This window comes from Girardinichthys multiradiatus, chromosome 24 (assembly GCF_021462225.1).
Source record: "Girardinichthys multiradiatus isolate DD_20200921_A chromosome 24, DD_fGirMul_XY1, whole genome shotgun sequence".
NCBI classification, from domain to species: Eukaryota; Metazoa; Chordata; class Actinopteri; order Cyprinodontiformes; family Goodeidae; genus Girardinichthys; species Girardinichthys multiradiatus.
The window spans coordinates 16,501,662-16,525,236 of NC_061816.1; the positions used below are offsets into that span (position 1 = coordinate 16,501,662).

A 23,575-nucleotide genomic window follows, 5' to 3' on the forward strand; every position below is an offset into this window, starting at 1 on the left:
TGAAGTAACTGATAGGGGAGGGCAAACACTGCCCTAGTCCTTGCTCCATGCAGCCAACCACTGGCACTACTTTTAACATCTCATTAAAAACACTTTATACTTTAGAAAAAGTACGCTGCACATTGGAGCCTTTGAAACTTTTTAAAACCAGAAGTTCTTTTCTGAAACCTAATTACAAGAAAAATAATAATCATAAAAGCATACTTATAAGTTTAAGAAGATATAAAGGATAGTACCATCTTATCTGTTATTATTATTTTGGGAGCCTGAAAAGCTTAGCAACCACAGTCCTATAGAGGCTAGTTGATGTAAGAGGGGTTTGAACTTAATAAAGTCACTCAGGGTTTATTCATATATTTTTTATCTTTGAGAGACATTAGTACAGCTTCATTGCAGAGTCATCTGGACAGTAAAAGGTGGCTTAAAAAGGGTCTTTATCCTCCGCATGGGCCATAAATTAAAAATCCCATAATCCAAATTTATACTTGCTTAATAAGTTAGCCATAAATGCTATCATGCAGCTGACCAACCTATATAATTATTGCCTCATTGACTTTGCAGAAATTGACAGAGATGGCTGTGAGAGCCTAAGACTCGCCACCAATGAGGCTAAACATCATGATGGGATCATTTTTATGATGGTAACAGAGGAGACTGGTGGGTGAAGACTGGATACAGGTTTAGGTTACAGATCTAGAAATGTGTCATATCCCATGCTTGTAAAAGTATGCAACATTTTTCCACATTTCTTCACTTTACAATCACTAACTTATAGCATATAATGGGAAGGTTTATTTGAAAGCATATTCATATTACAATGGCCCAGTCAAAGTCTGAACTTAAATCCAATCGAGAGTCTTTGGCAAGATTTGTAAATTGCTTTTCAGACACTCTATCCAGTCTGACTAAGCTTGGGCTGTTTTGTGAAGAAGAACGAGCAAAGAACTATATTTCTAGATGTGCAAAGCTGGTAGATGCATATCACAAAAGACTTGCACCTGTAATTACAAAAAAAAAAAAAAAGAAGCTGTTTACTCAGGGGACTGAATACAAATGAGTGATAAACTATTCTGATTTTTAGTTGCTAAAAAGTTTCATAATTAATGTCGGTTTCCTGCTTTTCAACCGGGCACTGCTTTGCGGTGGTCAATCACATAACATCCCAATAAAGTACATGACAGTTTCTAGTTGTAACGTGACAAAATGTGAAAAAGATCAAAAGGTAGGAGCACTTTTGAAGGCTCTGTATGCGACATTAAGCTGCAGAGATTTTACCACAAGTAGCACCAATATAAGCAAGTGTCATTTCACCCACATTGAGTGCACACTAAAGTGTACTAAATCATAGCTCAAATGGCCTCTTGTGGTTGTGTGCAATCTGTAGAACTCCCCCTCCGAAAGCTTAAAATAAATGCTAACAATAGCTCGCTCCAACAGTTTTGCCCTGCGGCAGCTCGACCCACTGCCGCCGCAGCCCAGTTGACCATTCATTCCGCAGGTTAGAGCGAATCTACCGCTGATGACATTATCACATATTGAGGTTGAGGTTGCCGTGTAATAGCTTTCACCAAAGATGTGGCCCGTGATGACTAAATTATTCATCGCCTCCCGGGGGGGGGGAGATCTCTCATATTTGTTTGTGTGGGGAGGTGGGTCCATTAAATAATTCATTCGCCTATCCGTAAATTGTTTGTCCAATTGCTGACCTTTTCACAGGATTAAGAAAGCATAATAATAAATTCTTCCGAGACCTGGCATAACGAAAGGTACAATTACGTGGCAGGGTTGGATCGGATCGTTTGTCGCAGCCTGGATGTCGGTTGCTAAGTGACAGCAGGAACTTTTTCCACCCACTGTGTTTGCCGTTAAAGTCGAGCGGCTGAAAGGACGAAAACAATCACACTATGGCAGTCTAGACTAGGGCTGCACAGGACCTGTTTGTGACTTGCCGTGTCTTTGATGACAGCTTGTCAGTAAGTCGTTGATGAGAGCGTTTCGTGAAGTGGGTTCTTTCCACAAAGCTGCCATCGCTGCTGTGCATGTTAGTGCATCGTTTCTGCATGCGTCGAAGAGGCTGAATTCTTTACATTGTTTTGCACATAAGAACCCGTTGGCTCTCTTTTCATTCTGTTATATTTAAATGTAGATTTAGATGAAGTGGGGTATTTCAGGTGTTGGCTGTTTGGAGTTGGTGGGATTTGCTCGTGTTCTGGTGTGGAAAAGCAGGGTGCCAGCTTTAGTGGGAAGGTAGCCCACCGAACAGCTCGGCCACAAAGCAGCCAACGCCTCCCCATCGACTCTCCACCTGGTCAGCGAGTACCTAGCTGGCCTCAGATTCATCGCTACCCTGTTTGTCTCCTCTACTCCTTTTTTTTTTGCTTTCTTGTTGCCTGCCTTTCTCCCTCCCGCCCTCGCGTTTTTTCCCTCTTCTTCCTCTCAGTCTCCTTCAATCCATCCCATGTCCCTGGCTGGCCTCTCCTCCGCCTCCTTTTCCTGCTCCCACCCCCATCCTAAAGCAAAGAAGCTAATGAAGAGCCCCATTTAGCTAGTGACTTTGGTTCAGTCGGCGCTCCATATCGCCGGCCGGCCGGCCCTCGGCTACAGCGACTGGCTGCTGCCGCACTGACATCACGCAGGGGCCAGCTGTTGATTTGGCTCTGTCTCCAAGGCTGGCTGGCTTGATGGGTTGTGGCAGGTAGACTTGCGCTCTTACCCCCCTCCCTCCCTCTCTCCATCCATCCCATACTCTCTCTCCAGCTCTCTCTCTCTGTGACACCCACTCCTCCCCTCATCCTCTCCTACTACATTCTCCTCTCCTCCGTCTTCCGCTCGCACTCAGTCGAGCAGGAGTACAGGAGGCAGCAGGCAGCTGCCGAGGAGCAAGCTGGGAGGCGACTCCAGCCTCCTCTCCAGCAGATTGTGCCTCCTGTACAATGGAAACTAAACGGTTGCATGGCAGAAGGGATGGACGGCAGAGCTGCCGGGCACGCAGGTATGTCCTGCAGCCTCCAGTCACTCAGATAGTGAGCAAATATTGATCTTGCATGCTTGACTTGATATTCATCTTTATAAAATTTTAAAACATTTTTGTATCTTTTTGAGCAACTTTAAAGTTTTTGCTGAAAATAGATTTTAATGCATTAATCAACTCTATAAAGTTACTGCTTTGTGCAAAGAGGGATATTTTTGCATTGTTACTCTTGCGCTGAGCCAGAGCATCTGAAATCTTCTGGCTAGTTTGCAAGCGGTGCATCTGCTTTCCATTAGCAGGATAATTAACCAAGATCAGCAAATAAGAGGCTTCACTCTGCATTGTTCTCCAGCCAAGCTCATCCTCATGTCTCTCCTGATTTTCCCATGTTTGTTCTGCAGGTGTTGTCTGCAAATTGACTTTTAATGACTCGCCGATTTTCTTTCTCCTCGTTTCCTAAGAGCTCTGTGGGATAAAAACTGCTAGGCTTGCATGTCAGTTTTTTGTGTTTATTGTTTCTGCTCTAATTGCCTAGATTGATATTCCCTGGAAGCCATCTTATGGGATAGATAATGGATTACCTACATGCTCTGCTGTGGATTTAATTTATTAGGCCTGCCTGCACCTCTGCTGCGAGATGCAACCTCAAAGCAGAGCGAGCAGCACAATTAGAGGCTCATTTGTGCCAGTTTACGCCTTTTCCCCCCCATTATAAGCAGTTCCTTTTACCAACAGTGCCTAAGTCTTCCTAAAACTGGGGAGAGCAGTGTATGAAAGTGATACAATTTCATAGGCTCTACCCTAATCATTTCTCCCCAGTTGGTGCTTTTCTTTGCTTTGCAATTAGCAGAAATGGTTGGAAAACGGGAGATTAGTTACTCAGTTAGGCAAAACGCCGAAATCAATTTTATTGCAGCGCCATGTCTGCAAACCAGCATTAGGAACATAATTAACTGTTTATTTGATTCCTGATTTTATTAGTCTAGGTCCTCGCCATGCAATCTGCAGAAGCCAAACTTTCCTATAAAAATCATTTTTTATTTTTGTTGTGGTTTTAGATATTTCCTATACAACCAGCCTGAGATCAGAACTGGCCAGTTTTCCCTTTTATCTGTTTTTTTTTTTCTTCTGTTCATTAAATTCATAGAAACTGAGAACTCTTTTATGTACTTGAGTTTAATAGAAATCAGATAAAGGTTAGGGACATATATTGGTTTGATCTTGTGATTTCTTCCTGTTTTATTTTTTTCTAACTACTGCCTCTATCAAAGATGCTGCAGCACATTTATTTAGGTTGTACGGCTTAGAAAAGTAATCAGAATCTACAGATCAAACCTAGAAGAAATCCTGAAATCAGTGTAGGCTAGGAAAAGCCTGATTTGTGCATCTGTAGTTTAAATGGACAACTAATGAAAAATGATACGTTTTTTTGTTTCTTTTCTAGTGATTTAGTGTAAAGTTTGTTAAAAAGTCAAAGATTAACATTTGGGTTGCCTTTTTTTTTCTCATAGCGATCCACTGAATGAAGCTCCTCCTGTTAGTTATTTTTCAGCATTTCCCCTTTTTTATTCTCTTTATCAAACAAGAGTGTTTTGCCCGCAAACGTTAAGGCTCATTCCTTTCTGCCCTCCCTTTCTCTCTTCTTCACCTCACCTCTTCACTCTCTCCCGAGAATAGAACCAGGGCAGATAGAGGAAGGGTATCGAGGGTCCTCCAGCTCAAGGGGAGCTGGTTATCGGCTCCGATCCACGCATAGCTGAGCAGAAAAAAGCGGAGAGAAGGAAAGGTGTGGGAGGGAAAGGTCATCTCTTAGAAGTGAGAGAGAGGCAGGCAGGTCTGTGCGATGGGGAGACAAAATAAGCACACTATAGTGTGTGAGTGGCTCTTGTGCGGCTCAGAGTGTTGGAGAAATTTATCACTAGTTTGTTGTAGAAAAGAAGAACCCGGTGTTTAATGAATTTAGCTCTGTGGATGGCTGCCCTTATGCCAATTGATGTTATTCCCTGAAATAATTGGAATAAAATTCCAATATCTTCCTTTTGGAGAGCAAATTTGCCTTGACACTGTACAGCAGCCAGACCCACCATACTAACTGCAGCCAGAACAGATATTAAGGTTACATTTTTCTCATTTCAGATTGTAATTATTCCTTTCAAGATTGGCTGTATTGTGAAGCCTCTTTGCATATTTGCATTTTAATGCAGTCATGAATGTGCATTGTGTGTTAATGGGCAGTTTTGACGCATCTCTGTGCGTGTGAGGCTGCTGGTGTGACACCGAACGATGCCTCTTTAAGGGTGCTGCACTCTGCGGTGATTTTAATACCAATGAGCCACTCCCTGTCAGCCACAGCACAATGCCAGACGGTGCTTTGGCAGGCAGAGCGCCTCCTCTACAAGTTCACCGCCGTGTGAGATTGTGCGGAGGCTTTTGCAGCGCGAGAGCTTGTTGGGAGCTGTTGATCTCCTGTCAAACGGGGGGATGCTTCCCTGCTTCCTTGTCTTGTGTGTCAAAACAAATATATATATATTTTCTTCAGGTATTTTTAACAAGGGGATTGGAGTGCATTATTAACCACACACACACACACACACAGACAATCTCTCAGAGGCTCAGCGTGAAGTCCTGCAACCATCCGGTTAAGCCTTGGCTGCAGCGTCTGCTCAGCAGCGTTGCTCGGAAAACCTGGAGCACCGGCGGTCAGACTTTTCCGCACCGCTGTCGGAGCGACTTTAATACTCTGCAAAGGCATGGATGTGATTGCTGCAGGACAGCAGAGTTCAAACAGAAAAGATTTACCATATTTTCATTTCAGACAGAACTGACATCGCTTCAGCTTACAAGGCAAGAGTGCGACGCCCGCAGTGGTGGTTTCACACTTAGCCGTGTTTAAGAAGTGCTGGGTGGGTTTCGAAAGACCCAAGAAACACAGCTAGAAAGAAAACTTAAAGGTGGTCCTGACAGCGGATGGGAGTCTGCGTTTAAACTAACATACAGTGATAAGCTGGCGCCTTAATTAGTATTGTGGTGTTTTGTTAGCAAAGGAAGCATATCAATTTGTAAAACTGGCTTCAGGCAGAGGTGTTGTTAGAAAAGAAGGGCGGGTTCTCTTGATTGTGAAGAGGAGGGGTGGGTATCGCATAAAGATCATGAGGATGCTGAGATCAGCCAAGGCAATAAGAGGCCAAGAAATGCATGAGAAAGCCTAGACGTAGGTCATACAGAGTAGAACCTCACAGTCAGCTGAAAACATTTTGGGTTCAAGCTGCATATTGGAAAAAAAAAAACACACTTATCACAAGCTGACTTCTATTCTTAGATTAGTTTCAGTCATAATTAGATGTTTATCACTCCTATGTGACAGATTTAACCCCAACCTGCTAATGACCGGGGGGGGGGGGGGGGGGGGGGGGGGGTTTTAATCCAACAACAAAGGGAATAAATTGCAAAATTCTCTCTATTTATTTAAGGACGTGTTGATCAAATTTTTATTGAAATTCCATTGAACTTAATGTTAGTTTATTTGTTTAGACTATAAATGGTGGGAGATGTTGGTTTGGACATATTTAACCAATAGAGGAGGAAACAGTTTTTTCGTGTTTTTTTTTTTTCTTTTTTAAGCATTTACCTGCCGATCGGCGATCAGGGCCAAGCCGATTCCGATCTCTGGTGATTGATTGGAACGCTACTAATAGCTTCCTATTTCTGTAATGCAAACGTGGAGCAGTGTTAATGAAGTATGAATTCCAACAATTTGCTAAAGATGGGAATTGCACAGTTTCCCCCTCCTTTTTTTTTTGCTATTTATTTAAACATTTAACATTAAAATGATAAATACCTGCCATTCATATCTATAAATGCATCAGAAACATGGATTACATTAATGCCCTTCTTTGAGTTGACTAAAAATCAGGTAAAGTTAAGGGACTTTTATCATTTAATGCAGAAATAAGAATAGTTTTGTAATCCCTTCATTTTTTTATTGGATGTAAAACTTATTTTCTTTCACAGGACCTACAGATTTGTTTTCTATTGTTTTGTAGTAAAACGTGGGCGGGAAGTAGAATCAGAAAATCCCAAATCCAGGTCGTCCAGAAAAGCCTGATTAGTGCATCTGTACTCATTTTGTTAGTCTCAGATGCCATCCTCCCACACCCAGTGTCACTTTGTTGTTGATTTTAACAGAAATTTGCAAGAGAAAAGATATTTTCTGCTAGACAAAATTTGTGTCCCCCCCCTCCCAATGGCATTAATGCTATCTTTACCCAAGGCTTTCTGAGCTTGGGTTTTTCCAGGATTGGCAGGGTTCCTTCTCCTGTTGCCTCAGCAGCACTCTCCAACCTTTGTGCTCATCCAATATTTATGGTGCGAAGGCACGCACAGGCCCAGAAATAAACACTTACCACCACTTTTCCCTTTTTCTACTCTACTTCGCCTCCGACACGCGAATACTCCAGAACTGCTGACATCCTGACCACTGTCAGTCCGCCTTAACTTTGTGACAGCCTCGCAGCTGACCTCTGACTTCAACTCCTCAGCACTAACCCCCCCCCCCGCCATTCTCGGTTACAGGTCGGCAGGGGTCATGAGGGTGTCGGAGGCCCCGCTTGCTGTGCAGAGCAGCTGAAGCAGACATGGGCAGAGAAGTCTTGGAGGGCATCGGAAGGCTCAGCCTCGTCGACGTCAACAGCTGCAACCATCACTGGCTACACAACAAGTAGGTGCGCTCCTTATTTTACTCTTACAAGTCAGTCAGGGTGACTCGGATTGTAAAATCAGAGTACTTTTTAAAGTGGAGGTTGGCTCTGAAGGGAGGGAAAAGAGCCTCACCTTCATTCCTTAAATGTGACAGTTGATGGTGCTAAATCTACACTTTACACCTGATAATGTATCACAGAGTAATCGCTCAGTGAGCTGCTATACGGGAGGCCCGTTCAAACTACAAGGCCAAAAGAACAAACTATAATTTTATATTTTTCAAAAAGAAATTTGTGATGTTTGACTTAAATATTTTTAAGAGGTATTATTAAGGGGGAACGGCTATCGAAACCATCTTTTAAAAGTAATCACCCTGCTTGGTAAGTCATGATTTAACTGAGATTAACCACTTTTTTTGGTTCAGTTTGACTAGCCCCACCTAAGGCTTTTTCTGTCTTCCCCATAGAATCAAAAAACACTTATATGGAACTTGTATGACAACATGAAGTAGGCAAACAGATCTGAAAAAGAAACACATCTTACCCCATCGAAAACATACGGTGAATCTCCTTAGGAATGGCTGGCATACCAAAATTACTCCCAAGAGGGCATTGATTCATCCAGGACATCCTAAAAGATCCCAGATCAACATCTAAAGCACTGCAGGCCTGCAGGCCTCACTTGCATAGGAAATATGAATCTGAGTGTCTTGCTCACTATGACGGCATTTAATTATTGAGACACGGTTTACATTAATCAAAAAAATATGTAATAATGCTGCATGCTTCTCTGCATCAGCAGTTTAGACCTTTCATGTAAACTTTAACAGTATATCAAGTGAGGTGAAACACAACTCTCCACATTAACATGGCAGAAATGTGGTGGGGGGGGGTATCCCAGCATACTTCATTGTGTGAAGCCCAATGTGTGCTTGTTTAGAAAAGGATCTGCTCCTCAGATCAGTCAAAACAATTAAAGCAGTTGGCGTTTTTATTGTAGAAATAATGGGCTACAACAACAAGAGAAAGGGATGATGCTTTAGTTTATGCACCTTAACTCTCCATGTTTTATGTGACCAGAAAAATGACTAAACAGCCAGTTTGGTGTTTTCTGTAGGTAAATGAAAAACAGTAGCTTTCTTTCGCTGGCCGTTTATGGAAAGAACTTTAAACCATGTTGGGAAATTTGATCGCTTTTAAACTGTAACTTTTTACAATCTTCGGATAACCAGCCAATCACTTCTTGACTGCAAAGTTTTGCTACGGAAACATGTTCAGATTTTTAAGTTTTAATTTAGGACAAACAGTGCCTGCCTAAAAGAGATATAAAAGTAAAATATTAATGAAAGTCTTTTGCAAAGTAGAATAGACAGTTATGCAACTCTTAAGTGCACTTTTCACGTTCTAAAGGACAAATAAAATATACAACGCAATTGATTATATAAAGTGTTTATGGTAAGAAGAATCAAACTACTTCAGATCGAGCTTGATCTTGATCAAGATCATGTATTCTGATATTCACAACTGACTCCAATTCAAGTACCATCTACACAGGCAGGATGTTCATCATCCATAATACATCATTACAGAGTTGCAGCATCCATAAATGTGTATACTTTCATGTTTAAAAGAAGTCATTGCAGAGCCCCTTTCAGTCTTCACTCATGCGAGATCCGCTTGCTGCTTGCTAAATTCCTTAATGTAACACCGCGGACCAGATAATGATCCGTATTACTTATGCAGTCAGAACATCAGGGATTCTAAACAGGCTCACACTGCAATTACCGCAGCCATGAGAGATGAGATGGCGAATACATCAAAGTCCTGAAGCCAAATTTAGTGTAATACTCTACTCCCCTGATAAAAGGTGTTTGGAGGAATGAAGTATTCAACGAGGGACAAAATGGCAATCCATCACCAGCCCTGTTCTTGAAAATATCTGTCCAGTATTGCAAATCTGAAACTTCAGAGACTTCACTCATCAAAATGTCAGCGACAGACTCTAAATATTCAGAGATGTGCGTGCCACACTCTGGAGTATTAAGCTGTTTTTCTTCAGAATTTAAAAATAATGTAAAGCAGCAACCACGGCTGCTGCTTTTGTCAAACCTCTGACAGGTCATTGAATTTCAACATCTGACTCTGGAGCGCCTTGGCAAATTTCAGCTAACCTCTTAGCCTCTCGTGGCGCTGGGTTAGCATTGCATACGCAGGGCAGAGGAGCTCCAAAGAGCTTCAGCCCTCACAAGAAGTCAATTTCACTGACATGGAGGAATTGGATGCCACCTCTGTGAAAACCAGGGCTCCCACTCGCTGGCTCAGCTCTTTTGAGGGCAGAGATAAAACAACCGAGTCTTAGCCATCAGATAAGAAAATTACTCTAATCAGTGACACCCAAATGGGTTAAGGGCCCTTCTGATTGGTTGACGTCCGGATGACACACACACACACTCAGCAGATCGTGTACGCATCAAAGTGCAACGTAAGCGCCTTCATGTGTGAATTCAGTTCTAATGTGCAAAGTGACTCTGAAGAGCACCATTTCTAATTAACCTATCAATCATAGCTCTTATGTACCAGATGTCAGCCCTCCCCTTTTGTGCATCTGTGTGTATGTTACCTTGCATGGGGCCTGCATTAAAAGAGCAGATCAGCAGGACTCACACCAGGACTGCAACAAAGGAAAGGGAGGTCATGGTGTTACAAAGACGTGTCCAATACGAGCCCTGCAACGGTACAAGGCGGCTTCTGCTGTCTAATCAGCAGCCATGATGTTGTTTTAAATATCCTGTTAAATTCAGAGCTCTACATTTAATGTGCAATCTTCTCTTGACCAAATATCGGACAGGTTCCAACTGCGTTTTATAATCTCTCCCGAGTTTTTTGTAAGATGAGTTTCAAATTCAAGTTGGAATTTATTTAGGTAATTCCTAATTTTCGCTGATAGACCAGGGATGACTGTACACATTACTAGTAAAACATTTTAAAGATATGATGACCTTGAGGAAAAAAATCAACGGTTTCATGGCTTGTTCACAAAACTGTAAAATTACAATTTTATTGATAGTGACAGTGACGATAGCACAAGTATGAGCTTTTATTCATTCATTAATTTTATTTTTCTAAAGTTCGATTTATAATATGGTTTTTATCCGATTTTGTATTAAAAGTTTTTATTTATTAGTTGTTTTGATACTAGTGGCAGTAGCATGGACCTTTTATGTACATTTATGTTTATTAATTTATTTCCTCATTTATTTTATTATTTACATTAATAAATAAAGTAAAGAAATGAAACGGGCAACATTTATTCAGCGGCTGAAATTGGATGGATGGATGGATAGATAGCCTTCTTTCAGCCAGCTGACCAGCAGTCTGCAGCAACAGGTTAGGCAGGTGCAAGCTAGAAAAACATCCGCTCACTTTGCTACGTTTTCGGTCACCTCAGCAGGACTTTGATGCGTAGGAACGGTATGATGGAGAATTTAAACAATTTTGAGACCATAACTTTTTAAAACCTCAGTATGCCTTGTCACCGGTCATCTAAGATTAATGCTAAAAACGAAGCTTTTGAAAGTGCCGATTTCCCGTGTACCATCCAGTGCCGTGCGACTGAACACAATTATCTAAATCAGATTTTCTCTCCGCGGAAAACTGTCCTCCTGCTGCGTGTTGTCCAGTCATGTCCATTGTCTGCAGCTGAACAGCTGCAACGCTGAGCCTGTGAAGAAAAGGTATTGACTGATGACCACAGGCTGTGTTGGTGACATCAACGGCCTCCCTCCCCTTTGTTCCATCCTCTGCAGCGTCAACCTTGTTGTTAGAAACTTTCTTGGATGTCAAATGCAGGCGTCATAAATTTTGGCTGAATTCCATTCAGACAGAAAACCATTAATAATGCAAGTAACACTTTTGTTAATCCGGCAATGAAAACTCAAGCTGGAGGTCATGAAAGAAAGCAGAGTGATTTACTCCAGGGTAACTGTAGCTCTCTGTTTAAGACGTTTAAATCCATTAGAACAACAAAGTAAACCCCCATTGGATCTCATGAATATGTTTGATTTATCACTTAATAGACTGACGCTACAGCATCAAACTAATTGACACGTTTTCTATCTAGGGAGTTTAATGCTGCAACAAGTTGACGAGTAAAGTTAAGAAAAACCTTGACCTTAGCAGAAGAAATAGGCTGCAGGTTTCTTAATAGAGACGCAAGTCTTCAGTCTAGTAGAAAATGAATGGATTTATAAAATAATCCCTATTTATGCATCAAGTCTCATACATTTATCTGATTTTCACTGAACACAAAGCAACATATATCAAAGTATTTACTGTTATTTTCTTTTCTTTTTTTTTTTTTTCGTTCAAAATTTAATCATGTCCCAGAAAGGTCCCTACTATTCTCTGATAAGCACTCTTGCAGACCTATTTTCAGTGTTCAACACATCAGTTCTCTCTACTTTGATTTTCTCTCCGCTGTATTCAGTTGCATTTGTATTTTTTGCCTCAACGGCTGCTTTTTAAAGATTTGAAATATAGGTTGTTACAGATAAAATCCTTTCTGCATTAGGGATGCGGGAAGGATACAGTTGATCAGTTTTAATCTACAGAAACATTTATGGTAAACTGGGTTGAACGTTGGTTTAGCATCTGTGCTGTTCTGAGCTATCAACAATTAGCTCACTGATTCAGGGAAGGTCACTTTAACAGGCCCTGTTCCTATTCTTCTTTCAGGTTCCTTTATTTGCCAGCATCTCCCATTAAGACTTTGCGATGAGAATGTCCGATATCGTGAACACTGAAACGATGAGGGTTTCCGAGAACGCCGACACGGTGTCACCTGCAAGAGACAACGCCACGAAATCTGAGGTCTGTGACCAGAGCCAGAGCAGCAAGGATGAACACGCCAGCAACAATAAGAAGGACATTCAGGTAATGAGCTACACCGAAGCCAGTGAGATTTGCCCTCCTACCAGGAAGGCACTGATGGCCAGCGCTTCATACATGACATGATTGAGCACTAGGTGAAAGCAGGTGTCTCCCGCAAGCAGCATCCTGTCTGGGCCCGAGTTAGCCGAGGACACATGACAGCCTCCACAAACATTTTGACTCCTTCTCTGCACTCATTTCCATGAAAACTCAGGAGCTGTCAACGTCAAACACCCCCATCCCACACACACACACATAACTTGCCCGGGGGATCTCCTGTCACCTGCGGCATTCAAGCTTTTCCCGGTAGCTCCAGCGAGGAAAAAGAAAATTATTTCTGAAAATTGTAATCTGCACAATCTGAAATAATAATGAGAGCCTTGACTCTGCCTCCCCTAACTGCTAAGGTCAGTTGGCGACATTCAAACAAATGTGCCTGCTGAGAATCAATGGTAAAAGATCAAATCTTCTGTGGAAGACGCTACAGGAATCATCTATTGGGGATTCAGGACAGCTGAGATCACTTTCGGTATAACTGCTAATTAATTAGGTGTATGTCACTGGAACGCTGTGCATTGGGACTTCATGAAATTTGCACTTGTTAATTTGATTTCCCAAATTAAAACCAGTGCTGGCTGCATTATGTACAAGGAGAATTAGAAAATAAATCTCCCCAAAAATAGTGAAATAATGTCAAATACCTCCTAAAGTGTTTTTAGAGAACCAAAATCCAGAAAAGGCACAACAATCGTCTTTCTGGCTACAGCCTAAAAATAGGATTCAGGCCAATCTGGCCTTGTGGTTGGAGGCAGGGAGAGCGCAGGAGTCAGGCAGGCAGATAATCGGGAGCTCAAATCCTGGCTTATCTACCGACCTCCTGCTTCTTTGTAACCCTGAGGAACAGAATGACACCAGCATGTGGGGGAGCAGCAGGAGAGGGTGCAGAAGAAGCAGGCGGTGGAGGGGAGGCAGATGGGTGGTGAGGTTGTAAAGAGGAGAGGATTACAGGAGGAAGGCAAAAGGCGTTGGTAGTATTATAACTGAACAAAGCTACGGTGTTAAAGTGGGAAATAGTTTTTTTTTTTTTCAGTTAACTTCCAGTTAAGTTCAGGAAAATATCTCTGATGTTTGAGGCAAAATGCAATGCTAGATTTATAGTAATGGTGCAGAAGGATGCAGGCAGAGGCGGCAATATTAGCTGGTCATTTTCTAGCTAACAAATACCAAATCACAAAAGTATTCATATACCTTTTGAATTTGTTTTTCTAACCAATGTTTTGTAACGGCACAACCAGAAACCTGAATGTATTTTTATGTGATAGACCAGCACAAATTAGTGTATTATAGTAATAATAATAGTAATATAGTAATTTTGAACTCAAAGAGGCTGCAAAAAATGGACAATTTTTTGGCCCTATTATTTGTCATTCTTTTTAACCATGTATCCTTTTCCTTCCACTTTACAATTCTGCAGGTTTGTGGTAGTAACGTGACGAAAATGTAAAAAATTCAAACAATACGCTAACAGCACGGACTTATCCGACCTCCCAGCCCACAATTTTCAGCAGCTTGAGGTGAACCAGTTTCTGGTTCTTTGTACAGCTGCACCGGTTAAATGCCTCAGGCTTTCATAGTAGGAGGAGACGGACGGACACCAGGGTTAATTCAAACAAGGAGGCGGTTGTGGGAAGGCACAGAAGCATTCGAGGTGCGTCGGAATGGTTTTCTTGCCATCTGCCTCGAGCTCTCCTGCTCCGTCCTTTGCGGCAGGACATGTGGCTGGGGGCGCGCCCCACTTTTGCTGACTTCAGCCCTTTCCCTCTCCCTGTTTTCCATGTTCCTTTATCTCCTGCCGGCATTGTTCATTCCCCTCCGGCCCCACGCAGCTCAATTAGCCGGTGTAGCGGTGCGCTCAAAGTCCCAGCTCTCTCCCCCACCCTCCCCTACATCCATATCACCTGATATAGAACAGGGTGCGGTAGGTCACAGGCATTGGAGATGGACGAACAGCAGCCCATTTCAATTTTTTATAGGTGTTATTTGCCCCTCGAGCTCCGTGATGGAGAGGAGGAGGGGATGTCCTTTTGATTTTTAGAGGACAAGTGGGAGAACAGAGGTGTGTGCGTGTGCTCATGTGATGTGTGTAAGGATCCATGTTGGGATTAGGGAGCAGAGGCCTGGCCTCGCTACCTTCCACTCTTCTGTGTGCCACTGAGAGACCTTCTGCTTTCTCATAGACGCACACAAACAGGCACGAGTGCATAAAGCTGTCTTGCACAAAGATGGGTGGCACATCTCAGTGCATCCTCATCCTGTGTGTTTGCTTCACATGACAGCTAAATAGAGCTAGGGAGAATACACAAAGCAGATCCAGCTAAACATCTGGGTTTTTTTCTCTTTCAGAAAGGAGCTCTTCAGTTCCACTAATCTGGTAGGAAATATGAACTCATCCTCCAGAGAAATGGGGGCATTTCTTTTTTACGATTTGTTTCCTGAACAATTGAACTTTTACAAATAACATGTTAGGTGTGGCAGAAAACCAGCACATCACCCTGAACACACCAATCCTCATGGTTGACCGTGGTGGTGGGAACATGCAGTAGGGATGCTTTTCTTCAGCAAGGACACGTATGTTAGTTGCTTTAAAGTGTTGGGGCAGATTTTCTCTACAACATGGGAGAATTGTTCAATATTTCAAAGAGAATTTAAATTTTAATCTCACAGATCAGTGTCACTAAATTTTGCCTTGCACTCCTAATGTCTTTGTTTCCGACAGAGGCATAAAAGAAGCATTACTTATTTTTTTTAACTGCCTAAATTGTCAAAGCCTTTTTGCAGAAATCTAGGGCAGTCATGTATAATTTAGATATCCTTCACTTCTTAAAGTAGCAGCCCTCCTTTTGCCCTCAAACTTTGTGTGCTTTGTATTTCATTTTGTGTTTTCTGTGCACTTGTTCCCCTCTCTCACCTACGGACAGCCTGTGAAGTACTCCAAGGTATGATTCGCTTGAACTTGCATGTTGTAGGATGCTTTCAGCCTGTCTCATGTGCATTTTGGATGCCGTTCATTTCTTGAACCGAGTTTGAAGTCGTACACCTGTTTCCCGTCTAGACGTCTGTGTGTGCGCTGCTGCAGATGTCTCATAAAACTCTCTGCACAGCTATATGTTGAGATGCAGAGGGAGACTAGTTTGGACATTTCTTTCAGCTTGTCACACTGATTTTTCTTTGAAAAATAAATGCAATGAAACGGCTTAAATTCCAAACACCGATGGGATTCTTTTTTATTTTCACATTTCATTTTTGGCTGTTCATAGGTCAGTCACTCAAAATATTTGCTTGCTGAAAAGTGAGTTTTGCTTGCAATAGTGGATCATCGTTTGTCACTGATGCACAATATTGATGCATTTGTGTGTGCATGGTTTCTAACTGTGCCCACCTACCTGCATCCCCGTCCCCTTCCCCATTAGTCCAGTACCAGGCTAAAGCTCGTGCGGAGCCTGGCAGTGTGCGAAGAAACCTTTCCTCTCCCTATTCCTGAACCTTCAGCTGCACCTCAGGTAAAAAATTCCCCAAATTACTTCAGTTTGTATATGCTAGAGATGTGTACTAGTTGTTCTGAGCTATGCTATTTGTTTGGGAGCCATTAGTACAACCTGGCTGCAAGTGTGGAAGAAGTATTATTGGTACATATAAGTATCCTGAGATGGATATCAGTGTTTATTAATCAATATTTGGTTTTTATTTTACCAGCTTGAAAAGTAGGAACTTTTATAGTAAATTCAGTTCAATATGGCCGCAAGCAGTTAAAATAGGATCAGTCAGAATGCCTCCTGAAGCCAGACGTCCAAATTGGGAAGTGTCCTCACCAACCCGGACCTTAAAGTCCAATATGGTTGCCGTATGCATCAAACATAGTGAAGGTTACAGTGATAAACTGCGTATTTCTTTTTACGGTGGTTAGCGTATCGCTGAATCCATTACATATCTCTAGTTTGTGAACATTTGTACATGAAATGCAGAAGCATATTATTGGCTTGTATTGCTTACAGTACTTAGCCTAGTCACTTAGTTCATCAATTACCAAATCCAGTTGGGTTTTTTTGACTTGCAGCTACAACTGGTTATGCTAAATGTAACATAATTCTGAGTTCTGGCTTTTGCAGCACTATCCAACATGTAAGAGCAGGAATTTTATTGGACCAAAACGTTTTATTTGGATTGTAAAAATGTATCCTCGCTTGCTAGCTTTACCCTTACCCTTTGATTTTTTAAGAATAAGCATTCTAAAGCGTTTCAAATCTTGTAAACTTGTATTTACGTACTTGGGACAATGAGGGATTTTACATTACCAGGGTTTTTGTTTTTCAGATTTCAATTCTAAGATATTTAATGGTCATGTGAATACCATAACTCCTCTAACATTTGCTTTGGCGAGTTGTTGCATCCCTGCTTGAACAATATCTGAGAAGCATAACAAACTCTTTACAGTTACTAATTACTATTAACTTGATTATTACTCGATTACTATTAACATGAACAAAAATGTGGAAAAACACCAGCTAAATTCTGTAATTCATTTTTGAGTTCTTGTCACAGAATATTATCCTTTTTTGTCGTAAGGCTCTTTAAAGTAAAACAAGTATAATAACAAGCTGATATTAGCAAGTTAGTTGTAGGCCCTCCGAGTTTGTCTTCCTTGCGAGCAGAGGGAAAGTATTTAATTTTCATGCCAGCTGAACTGCAGTGTGCAGCAACAGGTGGGGAAAGAGCCGATATGATGATGTTCAGTTAGGTATTTTTTTTATTTGTCAAAACGTTTGGTCTAAAGGATTAAATTGGAAGGAGAAAAAGACAAATCTGGAGAAACTAGACAGAAGCTGGTACTCACAGAGCGTAACTGTGTTGTTCAGCCGCTTGTAAGATCTGCACAGTAACAAGTCAGTGTTGTGCAGACAATTAATACCCTTATTTTTCTTATTCCTTTATTTGCATCACACATTTTAATACTTTAGTTATTTCAGAAAGCTTACCATGTTTGTTCTTTGATTTGATGCAACAGGTTGAACAAGTCCCTGTACTGATGAACATTTTCTTCAATCTTCAGTTTCACTAAAAACATGTTTTGTTTTAATTATCTGTGGGTAAAAATGAACTTTATGTTCCGAATAGCATAAACTAAGATATAATACAAACTCTTCAGTGTTCCCATGTAAATCCTATCCTGAATTCAGATTGCTGGCTTCTTTTATACCAGCACAAATTAAATATGCAACTCAAACTAAACTTCATTACAGCCACATTCTGCACCAGATCCAAACAAAACACATTGGAGACTAAGAGGAAAACTCTGCACGTTTCACCTTTTCTACATAGTATTCTTGGCCTATTTAGGGATGTTCTTTAATGAAATTTTATGGTTGGTCCATCTTCTTTTACATCTAGTCTTCAAATGGGATTCAGTGGACCACCATCCATGTTAAACTCCAGGTTTTTGTGGTGTTAACATAAACAATGATAAACTAATTCCTTATTCCTGCTTTTTAATGGGATAAAAATCTTGTATAATTAAACTGAAAACAAATATGTTGGAGGGAAAAATATAAAAACTTTAAAGCTCTAATGACCTGGTTGCATAAGTGTGCACACCCTTAAACTAATACCTTATTGACGCAGCTTTTGATTTCATTTTAACATTATTTTTAACCTCCCATCAACTAACTGTAATCAGTCTGATAAGCTGGTGTAAAGTTCAGCTAGTCTAGAAGGATTTTCCTGAGATTTGTTTATTCACATCTTTTAGCTAAAGCCACAGTTTGTAGACAAAGGATCAACTGGATGTTATTGTACAAAGGTATCAGTCAGGAGAAGCCGCACTGAAGGAGCTGCAGAAGTTTCCAACAAGCACTGGTTGTGTTTTACATTTGATGACAATCCACTGTAATCCCAATATATCTTGACTAAGAATTAATGATCCAAGACAAAACCGTTTAGGACCAAGAAAATCAATCAGGCCTGGCTAAAAGCTGAACAAACCTTGTGGGAGGTTGTTATGGTTTCATGAAACCTAACTTATAACTTTTAGGCTACAAAACAAACAGCATTGTCAATCACTAAAGTATTGAAGCATAGTGGTGGCAGCATCATGCTCTGGGGTTAATTTTCTTCAGATGTTTTCAGGTCATTTTGACCCTCCGGTTGTCTACTGGATGCCTTTTATGTAACAAAAATTAGGGTTTTATAATGGTCTAGTCAAAGTGTAGAGATAAATTACACAAAAACTCCTTGCGGTCAACTGAAGATGGTTGTAGACAAGAGATGTCCTCACAATCTGATAGATTTGGAGAAGTGTGTGAAGGCATAGTGGGTAAATATAACCAAGTCAAGAGGTAGGATGCTGGCAGACTCAAACCAAAGGAGACTAAAATGCCAAAATTGAATCAAAAGGTGCTAATACCAATGAATAGTTTTAAGGGTGTGCATATTTTTTCAATCCAGTTATTGCAGCTTTTGAATGTTTTTATACGTTGCATTTTACCGCGTGTGGACATTTCATTATATCCAAGGTAAGTGTGTTAGTCAAACCCTCAGCCCAAGTTAAAAACGCTGACCTCGGATCATGAATTCATTTCCTCTCATTAAAACTGCCCAGATAGACCTCTGATGCTTGATTAGCAGCCTTTGTCTGACAGCTATGATTAAATACCCATCTGTGGCTGCTTTATGAAACCACAGCATCGTCAAAACAAAGAGTGTTGGGCTCCAGCAGCTCGCTGGCCGGCCGTTTCTTCGCTAAATCGATGCTGCTTTTCCACCGTTTCTTCAGGGGAAGTCAGTTCCCCCTGCCGATCAAACTTCTCCCATTACACGGCACTCTGCACAACTCCTCGCACACACATTTTCACACAGGTGAGTCCGTCCCAGGCATTTCAAAGCAGTCAGCACCAAGCCCCATGACCAGAGGGCGAGACAGTATTCCCGCTACAGTCTCGCCTCGTCTGCACTCACACGACGTCCTGTATTACTGCCATCAATCATGTCGGGGAAATTACAATTTCCTCACGTCAGCTACAGAGAGCTGTGGAGCGCTTTAATTGAATACTCCTTATATTCCCACCCCCTCCACTCCTGTTATTGGTCGAAACTCCTTCTGCAGCAAACTAACCTAGAGGGCCAAGGAAACGCAATAAAGGAAGAGGGGAGAAAGAAACACATTAGTGGAGTACAAATTCAGCTCTGTGTGCACTGATTCTCTATCAATCTTCTCTGATCTTCACATCTCAACATTTTCCATTGTTCACCACTTCACAGTACCATCCCCTCTGTCAAGTAAGAACTAACAAAGGGCTGTCCGAGCCATCGTTGTCGACGCCTGAGAACCTGGCTGTCAGCTACGATCCATGAACCGTAGTCGGGGAAGCTTCTGAATGCTTGCCATACCTTTTTTGTTTCAGACTGACAGCATGCTCATTACACACTCGCAGAACCATCATTTTCCCGCTGTTTTTCCCTTTATCTCGAGGTAAAATGGATGTCAGGAAACAAACGAGGCAGCTCGCAACAGCTGCACATCAGCCTGGCAGTTTCCACGCGATGCGGAGGGTGGCATTAAGTAGCAAACGTCGGCGCTTCTTGCCTGGAGAGAGGGGGGGGGGGGGGGGAAGAGAAAATCCTTTGCTTTGACGAGCGAGCACAAACTTGCTGTCACTTACAAAGCTCTCCAAGTCTCGCACAGGCAATTAGTCAGTCACATCTCTCATTTGCATATTACATTTTCGTATACATTCTGAGAGACTTCAACTGCAGCATCTCATTATCTTTCTGTGCAGCTGCTACAGGGTTCGGACTAGTGACCTTTTTTTCCTCCCTCTGTTATGATCGGCTCTCCCACCACTAGGTCGTTCCTTTTTTCTCTCCTTCATTCACTTTTTCTTCGCACCACATAACACAGGCTCTCAGAGACTCTCTGATGTTAACTTTCCAGACTTGTGCTTAATCCACTTACAGTGCAGCGGGAACCCCTCCGCTTTCCCTTTCAGCTTCTGTCAAAGTGCCTGACAAGCAAATCAGATACAGCTCCAAGTTGAAAATGAGTGTGCGAGGCGAAGAAGAGCCCATCTTTGGAGCCAAACTAAGGCCATCTTTTAAAAAAGATTTTCCTCCGATTCTCTGGGTTTATGCAGTTCGTCAGAGGATTACAGCTAACCCCTCATTCTGTTGGATTTTATGGAATGAAATCTGCAGCGTTGTTTAATTTTAGGCTCAGATTCATGTATTATTCAGGTGGTTTAATAAAAACAAGCTAATCTGGAAGATTAATTGCCATAGCAATTTGGAATTCATGGACACAGGCGCATTATCGCTTGTTTCAGTGATAAACCAGGAGAGTTTATTAAGTGTCTTGCTGAGGCTTCTGTAGCACATGATATTGTCTAATTAACCCAGAACCGGAGGCAAGATCACGCTCTTATTGAATGCCTCCTTTTCAAATTAAGGTCCTGTGTCTGTCATACATTGCAGACCCGGGGTCACCTTTTGCATTTGACGCTCTTGAAAATGTTAACACCGCTGCACTTTCTGTGGGAGGTATTTCTGAATATTTAAATCCAACCCAAATCGCCGTACATGCTTACAACCAAAGACCTGACCTTGTAAAACGGACTTCAACAGCGAATTTAATTTCTTTTTCCCACCTCAAACAGGATGGATTTCTCCTCCCGCCCTTTGATAATGAGGAGCGTGGTACGAAGGACCAAGCTGAGAAAGAAGGCGGCGGCGACAAGGTGGACAAACCAGAGAAGGCGCCACGGAAAATGCTCTCAAGAGGTGAAGAATTAAATGAAACTTGACAAACATTTTCTTCACACTTTTTAAACAGAAATCTGATTTTAGATGCATATTTTTAACAAAGCTCAGCCACACTTATGGACAGTTCTGGCAAAAATAAGCCATAAAATTAATTGTTCATTGAAGTAGCACATTACTAACTTAAAAGGTTAGTGAGAGAAGATATAAGAAAATTGCGTTTTACAAGGCTGAATCCTGGCTCCTCTCTGCTCTCTTCTCTTCAGCTCAGCCTACTGGTTTTTTGCAGGATTTGGGGCTAGAAGAAGGTGGATTTTGTCTTCATTGACCAGTTTGATTTGATTATATTTTTTCATTATCCTGTTGAAATACTAAGGATTCTTCAGTTTACTTGCCCTATCCACCAGATTTGAATTTTACATTTTCTAGAATTTCAAAGAGATCGTGGTGTTCCCCCGGGACTTTGGAAGAGAAACAGGCCCACAGCATTACACATCCTTCACCGTGCTTAGCTGTTGTGCTTTTCCACACATTTATCCTTTGTTTCATGCCTAGCTCACCAACAAATGAACAAGTTCCTAGAAGCCCTGATCAGCTTTAAAAAGTCAAATAATTTTTTCTCTAATCAGTTATTTTAAAAGGATTTTTAGGCACAGCAATAGTTCTCCTAGTGGTTATTTTAACATTTACTTGACATCTGCTGAATGTCTAGATAGTACAATGACCAGATAAGCAAGTATAGTTAATATGGATCATTTGGTAAAAGAACTACTTTTATTTAGGACTAACAAATGATAAATTACAATTATTAATCGAGCTATATAATGCACAATGCAGAAAGTTTAGATAGTACCTTGAAGTCAATGTGACAGAAGTATACTTCAGGATTATTTTAATTTAGTCATTTACACCAAAACCCTTCTATAAATGACTATTAAATAGTTAATAAACCTGTTATCAATCAGGCTTCAGAAAGCTATTAATGCAACATGTAGAACAGCTGTCAAATCTACAGCATATCTTCTGCAAAGAAGTGTACTATAGGATCCATTTTTTATTTTGTTGGTAAGATTGCATTTATTAAGGACTAATAAATACCTAATAAACCTGTTATTAATACTTACATTGTTCTCAGACTTCTTATTGAGATTATCTATCCGACAGCAAAAAAAGATGAATTTACACATCTTTAGAGATGTATGTAGATTTTGGTGCGTATCCAGATTAGTCGCTTTTAACTGACAGCTGAGGGCCGTCCTCTGAGAGTTACCTGCCATGATTGAAGTCGGGGAATCGGTTGCACCGCTGCAAATGTTTCCATTAACACCTCTGATCTCTTTACATCGTGACCACCTGAGGCCTCATTGATAAACATTGCTCACTTGGAAAAGCGGAGCCAAAAATCTCCATTTCTTCCTGTCCATGTATGTATAAAACGCCGTACGTACACCTACATCTCTGATATCGCTAAGGTGATTATGACAGCTGTGACACTAGTGTCTATGTATTGAAATGAAGCCGAGAGCTTTTATGATACTGATCACGCAATCTGTGTCACTGTGCAAATTACAGCCTTCTAATAATTATATCCTTAGCCACGTCACCAGGGACACCCAGTCCTAAACATTTCTTTTTTGCATGCCATCCCTGCAGTTTGTCCAAAAAGCTCTTCTCCATTTTCTATGATATCTCGTTATGGGCAGATAATTGGCGTGATTCAGTTAATTGCCAAAAGCTCAAGGTGCGAAGCAATTATATGGAGTCCCACAGGCGCAGAAAGGTGTCTGCTTCCCTCTGTGGAGCAACACCGCTGATGAGGCGGCCTCCAATTATAGAAAGCAGACACCCACAGACGGGAACGAGCTCTGGTGTCCCTTAACTCCATCCGATGGGTACAATCCTTCTGACGGTGCACAGAGGCATGTTCTCATTGCCAGCCTTAGTTTCCTAACCGGCTGTTCTGTAGAGCAGCCTCTTTTTGTTGCCTTCATTAATAACCCACCTAACAGCGTGATCTTTCTTCTGAAAAGTTCTGCCCTCAAGCAAAGCTTTGCACTAATCCCGTTTTTAGTCAACTTCCATGACTAATGAGACATCTTTAACATTGCGGAGGGTTATTAGAAAATAATTTAGAGAAATGATGTAAATGGCTACTGAGTGGGGTCTTCTGTCC

General features: G+C 41.4%; 1 protein-coding gene across 10 annotated transcripts in view; it reads left to right on the forward strand.

Annotated features, from left to right (window-relative positions):
• Positions 1-23,575, forward strand: part of LOC124861634 (R3H domain-containing protein 1-like) — a 46,813-nt gene that overhangs the window by 1,415 nt on the left and 21,823 nt on the right. For 2 of the 10 annotated variants that reach the window (XM_047355515.1, XM_047355514.1), the window contains exons 1-6: positions 2,598-2,992; positions 7,544-7,688; positions 12,403-12,600; positions 15,576-15,593; positions 16,068-16,157; positions 21,300-21,423. In XM_047355515.1, the coding sequence (XP_047211471.1) occupies positions 12,442-12,600; positions 15,576-15,593; positions 16,068-16,157; positions 21,300-21,423 (391 nt within the window). In that variant the 5' untranslated portion in view covers positions 2,598-2,992; positions 7,544-7,688; positions 12,403-12,441. Of the gene's footprint in view, positions 1-2,597; positions 2,993-7,543; positions 7,693-12,402; positions 12,601-15,575; positions 15,594-16,067; positions 16,158-21,299; positions 21,424-23,575 lie in introns of those variants that run through there. The other 8 variants (XM_047355506.1, XM_047355513.1, XM_047355510.1 and 5 more) reach the window with 7 other exon arrangements.